The sequence below is a fragment of the Drosophila subpulchrella genome, chromosome 2R, assembly GCF_014743375.2.
Source record: "Drosophila subpulchrella strain 33 F10 #4 breed RU33 chromosome 2R, RU_Dsub_v1.1 Primary Assembly, whole genome shotgun sequence".
NCBI classification, from domain to species: domain Eukaryota; kingdom Metazoa; phylum Arthropoda; class Insecta; order Diptera; family Drosophilidae; genus Drosophila; species Drosophila subpulchrella.
Window position 1 is genome coordinate 8822454 of NC_050611.1, and position 16291 is coordinate 8838744.

The 16291-nt window shown below is 44.4% G+C and overlaps 1 protein-coding gene across 1 annotated transcript in view; it reads right to left on the reverse strand.

Moving 5' to 3' along the window:
* Nucleotides 1–1030: 1030 nt before the first annotated feature.
* The window catches only part of LOC119551200, a 47385-nt gene continuing 32124 nt past the window's right edge, over nt 1031–16291 (reverse strand). The window contains exons 3-6 of the mRNA XM_037860402.1: nt 7751–7960; nt 6693–6922; nt 2741–4479; nt 1031–2259 (exon numbers count right to left, since the gene is read on the reverse strand). Coding sequence (XP_037716330.1) covers nt 2100–2259; nt 2741–4479; nt 6693–6922; nt 7751–7960 — 2339 coding nt within the window. The 3' untranslated portion in view covers nt 1031–2099. The remainder of the gene's footprint in view (nt 2260–2740; nt 4480–6692; nt 6923–7750; nt 7961–16291) is intronic.

Below are 16291 nucleotides of genomic sequence, written 5' to 3' on the forward strand. Positions count from 1 at the left end.
CACATCCCCTGCACACAGCCACACGTGTACTTAAAATAAGAAATAATGTTGACTGCTGATTTAGTAACCGCAAGGAACCCAACCCCCAGAACCAGCCATACCATACCATACCATACCAACCCATCTTCATCGTATCTCTAGGAATGTCTGCGGGTTGTGGATGTAACAAAGGCGAGCGAAATAAAGAAATGAAAGTAAGTTAACTTCGGTGCTAATAAATTGTTTCATATCTGCGGTGGAGATGTGGGTGGGCGGAAGATAACTCATACGCCCCGTGCCACAACTCATGCTAAAAACGAAGCTAAATGTGCTGCTCATATTGCCATTTTTTCTTCGTTTCCCGTACATATGCATATTTATTTCCCTTTGCTTATCAGTGAGTTACCAAAAAAGAGAAAAAAGTAAAAAGAAAGAAATAAAGCAAAGATCTGGTCCATATGAGAAATTGCCAAACACATTACGACTGCAGCAGCACATTAGCCCAAGGCGTCAAAAGAAAATGGGAAACATGAATATCATCACCCCATCCTTACCCCATGCAATGCATTCCTTTACAATTTATGAACTCCTTAATGATGTGCCCAGGATATCAAGATTTTCTACTGGAAAGGAATATTCAAAACGTTTCGGTTCTAAACCATATCGTTTTTGACCAATAGCCTTAAACGTAACCCATTTATTGTTACAGTATCTTATTGATGATAGCTGTAAGAAAGTCTAACCCCAAAAGCGCATCGCTTTAAAAAAATTCTTCCTGTTTCGTGAACTTAGAAATTTCATTTTAGGAAGACTCTTCTATTACTTATGGTAAAAATAAGTACTATACTTCCCAAGAATAAATGAAGATGCCTTCTTCATTGGATAAGATTTAAAAACCCCATCCCATAGAAGAATATTAAGCTATTTATTACTCTGTGAAAATCCCACGATTTTCTCTACCCCTTAACCACCCACTGCCATTCATCGCCATAAAAAGACATTGTTTGAATTTGACATTTAAAATTGTATTTATTTAATCATTTAATAATTGCTGGGGAATATATTTCTATTTATATTATATATAAAGATGTGTGGATGTTTTTCGCTGTATGTCTGTTTGTGTTACTTGTGTGTGTCGGCGTATTGATGCTTGCAATAAATTACAATATTATTTGAATTAAGTTTATTATCTATCTGAAGGCTTACGAAACTAGTGGAACAATTTATAAAACATTTTATTTCGGTGTGTAGATTTAGTTACGTGTTCAAAGTGAAGTGGATAGCAACGAATGGTGCCATCCAAACCGAAGCTGATTGGGTGGCTAGATTTTGGGGGTTGGTATTAGATACCAAGACTTCGAAAGCAACGAATTGTATGTTATACATTCTATATGCGATATCCGTGTGCATGGATCGAAAGGGATATGTGCTAGGCGTGGTAAGGGGGGCTTCTCAAATAAGGCAGGGGGTAACTAAACGTACTGGTACTGGTACTGGTAACTCGAACTTAAACGTTAACTTAATCTGCAGATACAAATGCAACTAAGGCCGAAACAAAATTCACAATGCTCAAAGAATGCGTACCTAGGATAACATACATTATATACAGATCGCAGTTCGCTTCTACGACTACGGTTCTCGAAAATTGGCTTTCTTTGGTTTGCTTATTCTTAACGAGCTGGCCCCTAATCGTGCCGCCCTCCTTCTATATCGATGGCTAAGAACTAGGTAGAAATAGATGCGGAGAGTTGTATACTGGATAGGGTTGAAGTTCTCTGGGGCTCGGCCCAGCTATAAATTAGTCATACTGGTTCATGCAGGATCGTATTACTCATAAAGTGGCTTTATCTATTTGCTCTAATTTTCGCTAGATGCTCTTGGGCAACTGGTAACGCGTAACTGGGTTAGTTCTCGTTCTATAATACTTAGAGTTGACTATTCTAGGGGATTACATATTTATGAGCTATCGTATATGGTATAGTATTTGTCATAGCTGCAGCTGATTTCAACTGTTTAAATTGGGGGGTGTGTGTGTGTGTCTCTCGTTCAACTATTTACACGAAGAAATGCTGCTAATTTTGATTTCAAACTCCGGGCGGGGTTCCTTAGTTTGGATCCCCCTAGTCCCGCTCCTCGTACTTGGGCACAAATGAGGCGAGTCCTCCCAGCTGGGCGCACTGATTGCTGTCGTATAGCGACATCTTGAGGCGTTTGCACTTGGCCCGCCGATTCTTGAACCAGAACTGAACATTTTTGCTCTCCAAGCGCGGGAACTTTTGCCTGGAAAAATAAGAAAACATAAGGGAAAATATTAGTTAAATATAAAAGTAGAAACATATTTAAGATGGGGTCTTGAAAATGTTTTAAAAAACAATGTATCTACTAAATACTATCTAGTATTCTACAGTAAATAAACATAGATAATATTTTTACTTTCAAGAAATGTTTTCGAATTGGAGTTCATATTGAGTACGTCCCACTTGGAAAACTTTTAGTCATTGTTATAATATCATCTAAATCGTTATACAAATAAGATTTTTATTTAAATTCTTTTCTTTAAGAAAAATTCTTGTAAACCGACTATATCTTAGCATTTGTGAAAATTGAATTGGAGTAGAGCTCTAAATAAATTAAAACCGGAAAGGACTTTGGGACTACCAAAGATGCTAAGAAAAATAAAAGTCAATATGCACTTTATCATATTTATTTAGATAACATATAAGTATGTGAATCAGCAATATATCCGAATTAAGAAACTCACCTATATGGCATGGTGTTCAGGTCCTCGGTGTACTTGAGGATGAGGTTGTGCGAGGGATGCGTGTTCATGGCGAACCACTGCTCCAGCTTGGGCACCTCGGTCACCGGATCGATGAAGGTGCGGTTCCGCTTGCGGCGCTCCTCGTTGGAGATGCTCGACAGGTTGAGTCCGCCGCCGCCCATCAGGGCGTTTGGCTGGATTCCGGCTGCGGCTGCTGCAGCCGCGGCATGATGATGCGGATGTCCGGCGGCCGCCTGGCCAAATGCTGGGATGTAGTGGCTCATGTACATGAAGGACTGCGAGAACATCGAGTTGGGGACCATGGGAAAGGGCAGCTGGTCCTTGTGCGGCACAACGCCACCGGCCAAGTCCGGAGATGGCGACCGGAACTCATCCAGGTGGCTGGCATCGTTCTCATTGTCCTCCTCATCCTCGTCCATGTCCAAGTCATCATCCTCCTCCTTGGGCGTGGAGCGCTTCGGTGGTGAGCCCACCTCCTGGTCGTTGTGCGAGCTGCTGTTGTTGTGATTGTTATTGTTGTGGTTGGAGCTGGCCTCCATCTGAGCATCGTTGTCCTGGTGACGCTCCTCCGCGCCGGAGTTCTCCTTCTCCTGGTCCTGCAGCTCCTCCCGCGACTTGTCGTGCCGCTCCTCCTCGTTCAGGCTGCCGTTCATGCCATCGCTTTTGGCCTCCTGCTGCTGCTGCTGCTGCTCCGCCGCCTCCTCCTCATCCTCGTCCATCAGCGGCGAGCTGCGATGCCGCTCGTGGGTGGTCAACGAAAGGGGCAGCTGGGGGGTGTTTGGCCTGCTCTGCTCCTCGTCCATGTCGTCCGAGTGCTGCGACATGGTGTCAATGTCCTCCGACTTCAGGCTCAGCGGGCTCTTTAGATAATCATGCGACATGGACAGGTTGCCCATGCTCATGGGTTGGCTCCCAGCACTGCTACTCGAATTCTGCCCCAAAGGGGCATGCTGACTCAGATAGCCATTCATGGCGGCATGGCCCAGGGCACTCATTGCACTGCCCAAACTCCCGCCCCTCATCTCCGCCCGCTTCTGTGCCGCCCGAGCGTTCTTGAACCAGTAGACCACGTTGTTCACATCCAGCGGCTTGCGACCCCGTCGCGATTCCAGGGCATTCAACTGCACCACATACGTCTGGATCTGCTGGCGCGAGGGATGCGGATTGTCGGCGAACCACTTCTGCAACTTGGGCAGCTCCATCTCGGGATCAAAGCTGGTGCGCATGCGAGTCTTCTGGTTGGGATACGGTGGACCATGACCGCCACCGCCGCCGCCATGATGGTGATGGTGGTGCATGGAGGCGTGCATGGGATGCACCAGCATGTTGCCGTGATGTCCTGGCACCGGAGGCTGTCCAGCGCCAGGATGATGAGCCGCCTCGTTGGCCAGCAACAGGCTCTCTCGACTGCCCATCGATCCCAGGGGATTGCCGCCTGCCGCTCCTCCGGCAGCGGCTGCATGAGCTGCTGCAGCCGCGGCCGCCGCCATGGCCGTGCCCACTGGGAAGTCCATCTCCCCGGGAACTGCCACCGGAACAGGAACAGCCGAAGGACCTGTCATAAAGGGCAGCATCTTGGGCGCCATGGCCGCCGCTTGGGGGGAGAGCTGGTTGGACCACCACTGGTCGAACTTGCGGCGCAGATCGTCGGAAATCTCTCCTCCTGGCAGGGCATAGGTATTCTGATGGGAACTCCGACAGATCTGGGATAGCGTAACCTGGAAGGAACAAATAAAACATTGTTTACTTTTTAATTTAAAGTGCTTAGACTTTGTAAAAAGAATGCATAATAATATTATAATAGGTAGGTTATAGCCAGAAGAACTCTTTCTTATATAAAGTTGATTTAATAATATTAATATATCATTCCAAAAATCATTAATTTTATTGGACATAACCGTGTGTCATACAATCTATGCGTGGACATATTTTGGAATGGGGGATCCCTTGTTGTTCTATTTATCATGACTAATACTAGGAGCCCTGCATTAAAAAAAATTATCTCAAGACATGCCTTTTTGTTTCTAGAAAGCATGTACTGGTATTTTCAAATAATCTAGTGGTGTGCCAAATATATTATCTGCTTTTCATTTATAACAAACTAAATCCTCATTTAAGGCAAAGTAGATCATAATCATAGATTTTGTGACGCAAAAAGCATGTGTCATGCACATGGAAATTAATGAAAACATTTCGTATGGCCCAATTGTGATTGCTTAATTAAGAGTATCTAATACAAGTGGTGCGGCACTCGCCAGTCATATGATGGTTAAACGAAAAACCAGCGATTCGATCATCGGGCAATTTGGAAAATGGTGTTCCGTGTGGAAATCAGAGCGAAATGCACGGGATTAGTGGGGGCAACCTTGGGCCGGGGATTGCGTTTGCACTGAGCGACTGTCAACAGTAGCTGCACTAAGACCCCAGAGTCCGCCTCTGCCGCTCGCTAAGCGGCTGTCATAAAAATCACAGTGGTTGTGGTTGTGGTTGTCCGGGGGCCTCAAGTGCCGGGATTTACTTAGCCATAAATGTGCGACTGCGAGTGCGAGTACCAGTCCAAAATTGCCTATTACGATATATGTAGACCCTGGGGACTGATACCTGAGCGATACCAGCGGCGAGCTGATATTAACAGACAGTGCCGCAGCGCCTCGAATCGAAGGCGATAAATAGATAGTCCCTGATAGGCAGCGACACATCAGCTTATGGCGATTAAAATTGAATTTACCCAACAGAAATAGAATCGAAATGCGATGAGTTGGCCAAAGGGTGGCCTGTTATTCCGTATTAAATGCTCATAGATACTGCTTTTGTCTCCCAACGCAAGTTGGCAAGATAATGTCTGGGTGTTTTGGTGGTTCCGCTGTGGTTTTGCCTCTCTAGCGTCGTGGTGGTGGTGCTATCAGCTAAGGAGGCGCCCCAAATCACTTAAGCTGCTCAGAACACAGGCGAACCACTGGGGAAGGTGGGTGGTTGGGTTAGGCGGGGTAGACACCACCTAATTGTAAATAAAATGGGTTGACGCTTCTTACGTGGCGGGGTATTATTAAATTGATTTTCCTATCGCCGCACCGCAAAGCAAAGCAAAGTAAAGCTCCTCAGCGAACGGACACTGGAGAACCAGAAATGCGATGGTGTCGCTCAACGAGTGTGTGGAAATTATGGTAAATGCTTATCAGGTGATTAGGAGGGACGACAACTGCCGTGCTTTGCTTTGCTAATATTAATCGGGGAAAGGGGGTTGGGGGATCGGTCCCAGTAAACATTCACAATATCACTTGAAGGGTATTTCTGGCCGTGATTTCGTGCTGTTCATCGTTGGAGATAGTGTACAGCCATATGATTTATGGCCCTAATGCACCGATATCGCCCCCCACTCACTAAATTGGGTCATGTGGGCAATGCAGTGGGTTCGGGGTTTTGCCCCTTCCCCCCTTCAGGATTGCCAACTAAGCCTTCTAAACCGATTTCAATAAGAAAACAAAAGCCGCACACACCCAACGACTCACACATCCTGGAGACAGGACCAGGAACATCCAACGCAAAGCTGATTAAAATGAAAACTATTGCGAAAAAGGATTAGTTAAGTGAACCAAATAAATGAACTCGGCTTAACAAAATTTCTTTGTAGTAGGTATCAAAACAGTTTCAATGAGTTTAATATTCCCCAAGCAGACAGGACATGCAAAAGTTCCGTGTATCTGTGCGTGTGTATATGTATCTTCTTGCCTCACATCACGCAAATTAGCGTCACAACTTCTCATCCGTAGACATTTTTCGGCAAGTTTTAGCAACTTCAAGACGGATAAGAGGGGGGATTCTTCGTAAACCGCTTATGAATCATTATAGAATTTTGTCGTCTTAGTGCCGAATTTTAAGTGAAAGTTCAAAGTGAATGTCTAATTGGCTGCCAGGGGCGGGGGAAACTCACCTCATCCAGCGGGCATCCTGTGGAGCGGAGCACCGCATGCGACTGCAGGACCAGCAGCTTGAGCAGCTTGTCCTTGATCTCCCCGAAGGCCGACGTCTTGGGCCGCAGGATCACGATCCTCAGCGTGATCACCGAGGTTAGTTCACCCACAATATCGCTGACCGGCACCGCTGGGTTGTCCGATATCTGCTCCAGGGGAATGGGCTTCCAGTGTTTGATGATTAGAGAGCCTGCGAAAAGGATAAGTTCAGGGGAGTTAGCTTTATGGTATATATTAATTTAGAGGTATCCAAAATATGATTAGAAATTTGTCTATATATTAGATACAAGTAATGCAACTGTTTAAGAAGTCTATGTGGTCTCAATTTAACGGTTTCCACAGAGTTAGCTCTACAGTATATACCATTTCATAAGTACCAAAAATATGATCAGATATTTTAGATATATTAGAAAAAGTTATGCAACCGTTTTATAAGTCTTGAACAGTTATCAGATATAAGCAATATGGTATATACCATTTCATAAGTTTCAAAAATATGGTCAGAAACTTGTCATATGTTGGAAATATGTTATGCAAGTGCTTTAGAACTTAATTGAACAGTTAAGGTATATACCATTTCAAAAATATTGTTAGAAACATCTCATTTATTGGAAAAAAGTAATGCAATTATTATAAAACCCTTCTAACAATTAGTAAACCTGTATTTACTGTTTTTTGGTTATTGTAAAATTATGACTTCATTTTCTAAGTATAATGCTCTTTTCTTATGACAACTTTTAAAGGTATGATTATTTCTTTTTAAATACCCACGATAGAGTTATGATAGCTATTGCTTTGTGGGTTACAGAGGATGTCAGTTTCGTACCACATATAGTACCTCTGATAACGAATACATTTCCTAACAGCAACTGACAATTTTATCTCCAGCATTGTTTTATGGGATACAGGGGGTGTCGGTTTCGGACCACCCACCTCTAGAACCGAATATCTCGCCGAATCTTAAAGCTATCCCATTCAGAAACACCGCTTATAAATGGTAAAAGAAAAGCGAACCCACCTCGGGCCGTGTTGGCCGCCTCCTGGGAGTAGCCCAGCCTCTGCAGGGCCGTCTGGACAATCTCGCTCCAGGGCGTGGCCGCGGCGATGATCACGTAGCTGTCCGTCTCGATGTTGGGCCGCCGCTTCCAGGGCTGGCGAGTGTCGATGGTCAGGGAGGCGTGCAGCGAGTGCACCGACTCCACCACACAGTGAAGTGGAAGTGATTTGGCTGGAAAGGGAAGAAGAACCAAGGGCATATTAGTTAGAAATTATATAAATAATAATAATAATACAGCGCTGCTACACTCGAGTGCTGCTTAATAATCGGTTTAGTGCAGTCTAGTTCCAAGTGCAAATCATCGACAAATTAAAATAAGCAATTAAAACATATTCGCAATGGGGCATTTTATGCAGATTGGCTCCACACCTCCGCACGCACTCTGGCATTAAAATAAATTATTGCATGTTGCGGTTAGCCGCAAATGGTTTTAGCCGATTAAATTAGCACTCCCCCCCACCCCCAAATTTGAGGGGGATTTGGGGCCCCAAACCAACTCACAAAAGCTGGCGGAACGAACTTGAAATTTTCAAAAACACATTTCCGAAAATTATGAACTATGCTCTTCCTTTTAATATCGCCCAGCAAAAACTTACTTGCTGCTCCTGCCAACCAATTATCAAAGGCTTAAATTAAAATGGCAAATTCAGAACATAGAAGTTATAGACGATTTCCCATGGCAGCGGAAGGGGGCGTGGCCGGCTATTATCGAGAGGGGCTGAGAGGCTGAGGGGCTGAGGGGCACACAGCAAATAGGCTTAACGCCCCAGGTCCGGCCGACATAATGGTATTATTAATTATTCCAATTATAAAAATTGTAAGCAGCCAGAGATTGGCGAACGATTGGCATTTGCCGGGTCCGGGCGGCTGGAAGCGTTTTAAAGAACGGCGCTCGGGGAAATTCGGACCAACCAAAAGTTCAGCCCAATTACGTGCGATTTTCATGGCATATTTTTGTGGGAGGCGCGTGTGTGTGCCATGCAAATCTTTTAATTGCCATGAAAACCTCATTGGGGGCCATTGACATTAAAAATAAATACATCAGTCCATCGACAGTGTGTGCGTTGGCAGTGCCGAGTTGAAAAGGAATAAAGAATTCAACTATGTATAATGCATTGTTTGTCACCGGCGCAGATCAGGCCGTAAAACACTCTAGAACTTTAAGTGAAGGCAGTGTTACGCATAATAATAATCTCATTAAATTCAATCATATCGAAATATTCCACTGGGTATTTACACAAAATGACGGAATTTAAAGCAAATTAGCTAGCCGCTCTATTATCCGCCCACAAAACGCATTGTTTGGGCGCCGAACCCAATGTACTGGCATTATGATGGCTATGGCTACCCCGAAATCCCACCGCCCGAAAACTGGTCATTAGTGCAACGGTCCGGTTCCGTGAATGAAAACTGGTTGTGGGGCCGCGGCCGAATTATAAACCCAATATATCCATTATCCATGGACCCACGATTCGATGGGGCTAAAACAAAAGCGGATTTGGTCCACCTGCATATGGTGTGTTCGGTTGGGAGTTGTGTTTAGTGGCCTCCGCGTGTGGAGCCCCCAAAACCACCGAGCACCCACTAATTGTTGCATCTGAACTGGCATTTCAGCAACCGCCGGCGGCCCGGAATCAGCAGCTTTAAGTCACCCGGGCCAACGATGGCAGACAGAGCTTATCCTTATTAGCATTATCAGTGGTCCTGGCAGGAGGGAAAAGATAGAAAAAAAAATACACGGAAAAATGGTAAGTAATCGAGACAGTCGAAGCGGGCCAAAACAAATTGAATTAAACGCGGGAGGAAAACTGCTTGAGGGCATTAAATCTTGGCGCGGCAGACAGACGACTGCGGCGACTTCTACTGGCTCCCCCGGTAAGCCGACAAACGATTTGTAAATGAACTCTACTTTCCAGGGGCTAAGACGCTATCCATCCCACCAGCCCAGCCCACTTATCGAATCCCCGCGAACCGCCACGCGGCTTAAGATTTATTAACCTGCATCGATGGCAGCGGAAATAATCAGGTTCAGTCATCGCAATCAAGCGAAATTGGAAAATTCCCAGCGAAGGTAGCTGCCAGGAGCAGTTTTCCACCTCCCGTTTAAGATCTCCCCATCCCCCGAAGACTTATAATCTTTTGAAGAGTTTCCCGAAACATCTCATGTGCATAAAATTTCCGAATTACGGGGAGCTGGGAAAAAGCATGGAAAAGTTTTATCCACTCGACTTTCTTCTAAGAAATTGACCAATTGGCTGACCACAGGCCGAGGCAAACAAATAATTATAAATTGCCCTGGCAAGGACATCAAAACGATTTAATCCCTACATGCACACACAAACTATCAAAAGATGGGAGGGCGAAGCTATTTAGGTGACTGCAAAGGATTACTCAAGTATCCTTTTCGGCCTGGCAAATATTTGTAGTCTTTTCTCGACTTTTTCGATGGAATAAATTGTGTGATTGTTTATTTATAGGCAGAATGCTCATAATTTACTTATTAAAATGATTTTGAGTGATTTGGGTATTTAGGAAAATTAAAATTTCAACAGACCAAAAGTTTTAATAACCAGAAAGGACACGTGAGCAGCAGCTGTAGGCAAAAAGGGATGATGATGATGATGATGATGGAGGAGTGGGGGTTCTTAAGGGTTCGTCTTAAGCCAACTGAACTGTTGGGAAATTTGCTTATCATTGCTTGACCAGTGCAAAAAATCTCAAGGATTTCAAGGGACTTAAGTAGGCTTCTCTTTGCCATCCGATATGTGTGCGTGTGTGTGTGTGCTTATGGGTGATTTAATGGGCGTGGGTGGGCTGAAGTTTTCAGGGAAGAGTGACCGGAAATTAAGCAATAGTCTTAAGGAAATTGCCACAAGTTTTTCCTTCACTTCACGCCAGAAAACAAATTTCCAGCTTCCCAAGGGATCGTTATGTGTTTGCGTGTGTGTGTGTGTGCATTTTTATTTACACTTCAACTTAAGTCCTACTTAATTGCAAACTCTTTTTAGTAGAATTTTTAATGCGTGCATTTTAATTTATAATGCCTCGACAGCTCTCGGAGTTTCGGCTTCAGCAGCATTCGGTGCGACTTAAGAACTTTCCCCACACAAAGGAAAGTACACGCACACACACACACACACCCGCATGAGCCTTTCACTTGGCTGGCATCTCACACCTTTGCCTCCCTGCACATATCCTTGCCTTAGTCCCTGCGCTTTTCCTGATTTTCCTGATTTTCCTGCTCGTTCTGCCCTCCCTGACCTCCCTGACCCCCGCTGCATTTCCAAAAGAAAAACAAACATATTAAGCAGGACAATAAAATGAAAATCGGTTTGCGTCTTGCCCCGGGCGTTTCTTGGTCCCTTGCCGCAGGACACAAACAAAATAAGCCACCTAACAATTGCCTTTGCCTTACGGAATACTGAATACCTAGGAAATTAAAGATTAGCTATTGAAAAGCGTTGCGGGGTAGCGGTGGAAAATTGCTAGGGCATCGAAGCGGGATTGCCAATTAGTTTGGATCGCTTAGATTTTACTGATATAACAAAGAAAGATTGTGAATTTTTAACAATCCTTGAAAATGTATATTATATTGAAGTCTTGTTGCAGATATGAGGGTTGTTAAATATATTCTGAATACTATTTAAAGTGTGGTATTTTTCTTAGAATAGAATAAATATATTACTAAATTTTAAATTTAGAAAATATTGTGGAAACTTCTAAGTTGGGTTGGTCATCAACTCAATAGATCAGAGATTGGTTTTATAAAATCGTATATTCACACCTCTGTTTCTTTGTTTTCTCTCCCAGGATTACGAATCTTTTTAAAATTCATTTGTTTTAAAATTTTAAATTTACAAAATATTGTTGGAACTTCTTAGTTTGATTGGTCATCACTTTAAAACACCTCTAAAACAAATGATATAACTCAAACGATTGGTCTTATAAAATCGTATATTCCCACCTCTGTCGCTTTGTTTTCCCTCCCAGGATTACGAATCGCCTTTGTTGTAAGTCGAGGGTCTTCGAGCTGCCTCTTGGACTGATCTTTCACCCCCAGAAGTACCTCTGTTCCGAATCAGAGTCAATGCTCTACGGCACTTCGAGTTCCACTTGTGCACATGCGAAAAATCTGCACTTTGCATTTGAGTTGGCCCTCTTCTGCGCGACCCATTGCTCTGAGTCACAGGCGTATTTTGAGATTTGCGCTTTTTTGTGCCGCCGTATTTGTATTCGTGTTTTTTGAATAGGGCTTACGGGGGGCTGGGAAAACATGTTGAAACTTTTAAGCGGATTATAATTAATGCCGTGAGGCATTTTCTTTCTTTTTATCGCTGACTGTTCGCGTTTAGCGCCCTCATCGGCGAACCGATCGAAATCCGCCCAGTCGGATATGGCCGGAAATCAGGAATCCTTTGACTCGCCTTTGACTGCCATCCAATCTCTCCTCTTCCAATTACTTCGCAAAGGAGTCTCGAAAGTGGGGGAGCCGTAAATGTTAGTCAAAAATAATCCTAATGAAATAAGTATGGCCCGTAGCGGTAATTTATTTGAATCCTTTACCCAAACCCACACTTTTCGGCCCATCTCAGCTGCTAAATTGGCCTGGGCCTCTTGGTTTAGGCTTTCGGAATTGTCTCAAGTTTTGTTTTTGTTGCGCAATAAATTCATTTTTTGTCCTTAGACATGTAAAACTATGCAAAAGGCTCATGAGAGTGTAGTTGTGTAGGTGTGTGTGTGTGTGTCTTGGACTTAATCCTTTTTGTTGTTTGCTTCATATGTTGATTTGGGACCATCATCAGGTGAGCTTTCTTTTGCCGGCAAAAACGACAGGGGCCAAAACCTCAGACGGAACGTTCGGAAATCTTTGCAGGACGAACACACACACACACAGAAGGGGCAGAGCCAACGGCAGGATGGCCAGGACTCTAGTTAGTTTCAGGTTGTGAATGGATTTTCTTAAGTGGTTCTAAGCTTTGTCTGTGAAGCAAACCAGAAAACATGCTTATACATGCGGCCAAGTGGCTGAACAGTTCAAGAGTCCATGGGTCCAAGGAAAAAGGACTCTGGGACTCCGGGACTCCAGGACTCCAGTGGCATTAGCAGGCTGCTCAAGGAGCTGCAGCACTTCATTAGTTTTGCGAATTTGCGGACAGGGACCCTGAGACAATGGCCAACTGCGAGGCCAACGATAATTGAATGCACAGGGGGGGGTTGGGCCAAAGCCATGTGCCGGGGACAAATCCTTACAAAAGGATTATGATGTGTATTTTTCGGCCAAACGACTCTCGCAGCCAAATGCAAAGTTATGCAATCGAAGAGAGCAAAATGATAAATTGATGGCAGCCGGATTAAAACGAGTCCAAGAAGTGAATAATTAAAGCGCAAAGAATGCTGAGAGCTCTCCGGCATCTCGGCGATGCAAGTAAGCAGACATTTTTGTGGCCCAGGATTAAAATTATGAACTGCAGGATAAGGCCATGCGTGCACACAAGGACCACTGCTGGCCACAAAAGGATTTTCAATTTGTCAAATACTATCAAGTGCCTGAAAGGGACGCCCGAGCGGCAGACACAAATAAGGGATTTAAATGTCGATAATGTCTGCCAACGAGCGCAGTCGAGATAGACTTTGGCAGCCGGGGTTGGATGTCCAAAAATCAACCAGAAAGCAGTTGAACCACACATAATCGCAGCCGCAGCTCGGCAAAGAAAAGAAAAGGCCAAAGCCAAAATGGCACCCAAGAAATCGCTCATGCTTCCTTATACACACATATATATATATGTATACCCATAAACCCACTCAGACTGCGTTTGTTTTAACCATTTGGAATTGACCAAGTTGGCCACCCACTCTGCAACGGGGATCCATACTTAAGTTCCAGCAGGGAAAGACAAAAACAAAGCCACACACAGACCGAAGGGAACTGCAACTGCAGCCGGCCAAAGGCAACCTTAATCACTTTAGTTATCAATATTACTTATTTACGTTGCTTCTACTTAGCGCTTAAGACGCTTTGACTGTGTGACTGAATTATAGGCATGTATATACACATAAATGCATGAATATGTTAGGTGCGGTGGCGAGGGGAAATCGGCTAGCATTACGTTTAAATCTTCCTGCTTAAAGCCAAACAAAGTCTCCGGTCGGCGGAGGCAAAAGGAGCACAACATGCGATCTGTGCCATTGATTCAATTAAAGCGGGCAAAAGAGCTCGAAGCGGGCCTGAACCGAGAAACCAAGGGGCAATACATAAATGACGACTGCCAGATACCCATTCTAAATGAAATAAGATGCGGTACGTTGTCACAACTTTATAAAATAGAAGAAAAACATAATATTATGATAAAACAAAATACCAATGTGGATAAAGATGAACCATTTTATGAAAGGGTGATTTTGGAATACGTAAACCGAGAAACCAAGGGGCAATCCATAAATGACGACTGCCAGATACCCATTGTACAGGTCTAAGTCATAATTCTGAATGAAATAAGATGCGATACGTTCTCACAATTTTATAAAATAAAAGAAAAACACAATATTTTAGTAAAAGAAAAGAAATTTTTTATGACTGGGTGATTTTGGAATAAGTAAACCGAGAAACCAAGGGACAATTTATAAATGACGATTGCCAGATACCCATTGCTCAGGTCTAAATCATAATTCTGAATGGAATAAGATGCGGTACGTTCTCACAGCCTTATAAAATAAAGTAAAAACATATTAATATGATAAAAGAGAATGCCAATGTGTATAAAGATGAATCCTTTTATGAAAGGATGGTTTTGGAACTTGTAAAAATTTATAAATCTCTGGTATATTATTTTTATCTTTTTTAAAGGTAACTTATGATTCTAACTGCCTTAGCTGACTTTATCTTGAAGCACTACACCTATCCTTCTCAATTCCAACACAGTAAGCACCTCTTTAAATGAGTTCACAAGGATTTCCACTTTCCAGGTGAAAGTATCAACTCGGATGTAGTAAAATAAGTATACGCCTAGTGGCTGTCAGTCGGATTTCAACCTTCTCGCAGGCAAATGAGGAAGAGGAAGCAGGGGCCTACAAGGAGCAGGGCTGAACAAAAGGCCATATATATCACTGTATTGATTAATATAATCCGCTTGAAGACGCTGGCAGCCACACGGCGAATTAAGTTACATTCAGCGCGAGCGAGGGGGCGATACCGACCCCCTCCGCCTCGAGCGGTCCGCACCCCGGCTCAACCACCTGCCACAGTTTTAAGTACAAGTTAATGGTGCTTATGCATATTACCCTTCCGCCTCCGCCCCTGCCCCTGCCCCCTGCCCCTTGCACCCCGCCCCCTTTTGCGCTTATTAATACCCACAACTGATTTTTCTTCTCTGTCCCGCTTATTTTCCTTGCCGCTGAAGTATTTTAAATCGATCCAATGGCAAAAGCGTCTTTTGTATCTGCTGCCTCTGCGAATGCGCGCCGGCTTAATCCGCTGCCAATGAACTGCGAACTGAAGGCGGAGAAGGGGGCGGGGCCGAAGGAGCTTTACAGAGGCGGCGGCGGCAGTGGCGGCGGCAGCGGAAGGGGGAGCTTGGGTTTATTAGCGGCCCACAGACGTCGACGATGTCCTACTCAGGAGAAGGCAGAAAGGATGTCGACGATGTCGCCATATCGCATTGGTATTTTGGCATTTGGGCTTTGTCTGCCCCAGGGACGGCGGGCAAAGGGGGGGATCCGAGGGGCTTGGGTTGCCCTCAGAGGAGGATGAAATTTGATCCGGCTGCGGTGAGCGCGTAGCATTGTATTTGCATTAAGCGTAACCTCGCCTCGGAATCGAAATCGCAATGGGATGGGATGGGTTGGGTTGGGATAGGATGGTATGGTGTGGCATGGGAGTTGGGATGAAGGGTGCGAGACGTCGATACGCGAGGCTGCCAAGGAGCTTAATTTGAAGGGGATTTACGCAGTACCATTATAAGTCCCAGCTCCCCTCCCTCCGCCCATCATTATTATGTTCAGCCTTTTGTTGGATCCACTGTTGAGATCTCTGAACTCTGGCCGGGATTAGGTTAAATTTCTCAACAGATTTCTTCGCTAGTTGCGGATTAAGTGCTGGGGCCGGATCCCTAAGCTCTGGCCACAAAAGCCAAACCGCAAACACAGGAACACATGACAGCTTAGGTCCGAGAACAGAGCTCTTTCCATATATGTACGTATATCTGGCCCTAGCCAACTTAAAATCTTAAACATTTATCCGCGCGTATTATGTGGCAACTCCGGCTAATTGCCGCAACAAACACACACACACATGCCTCACAGTTTGCGGTGTTAGCCTTTCCCCTGGCAAACCCTGGTGTTGTCCAAACACCCAGTTAACTTTTCTGTTTCTATTTCGGTTTCTGTTCCTTTTTTTTGCAGCCTGTATCAGCGACATGAACTAACCAAACACAACGACAACGAGAACGACGATGGCAACACCATCTGCGGCATTCAATTTAAGGGGATTAACTGCTAATTTTTTGC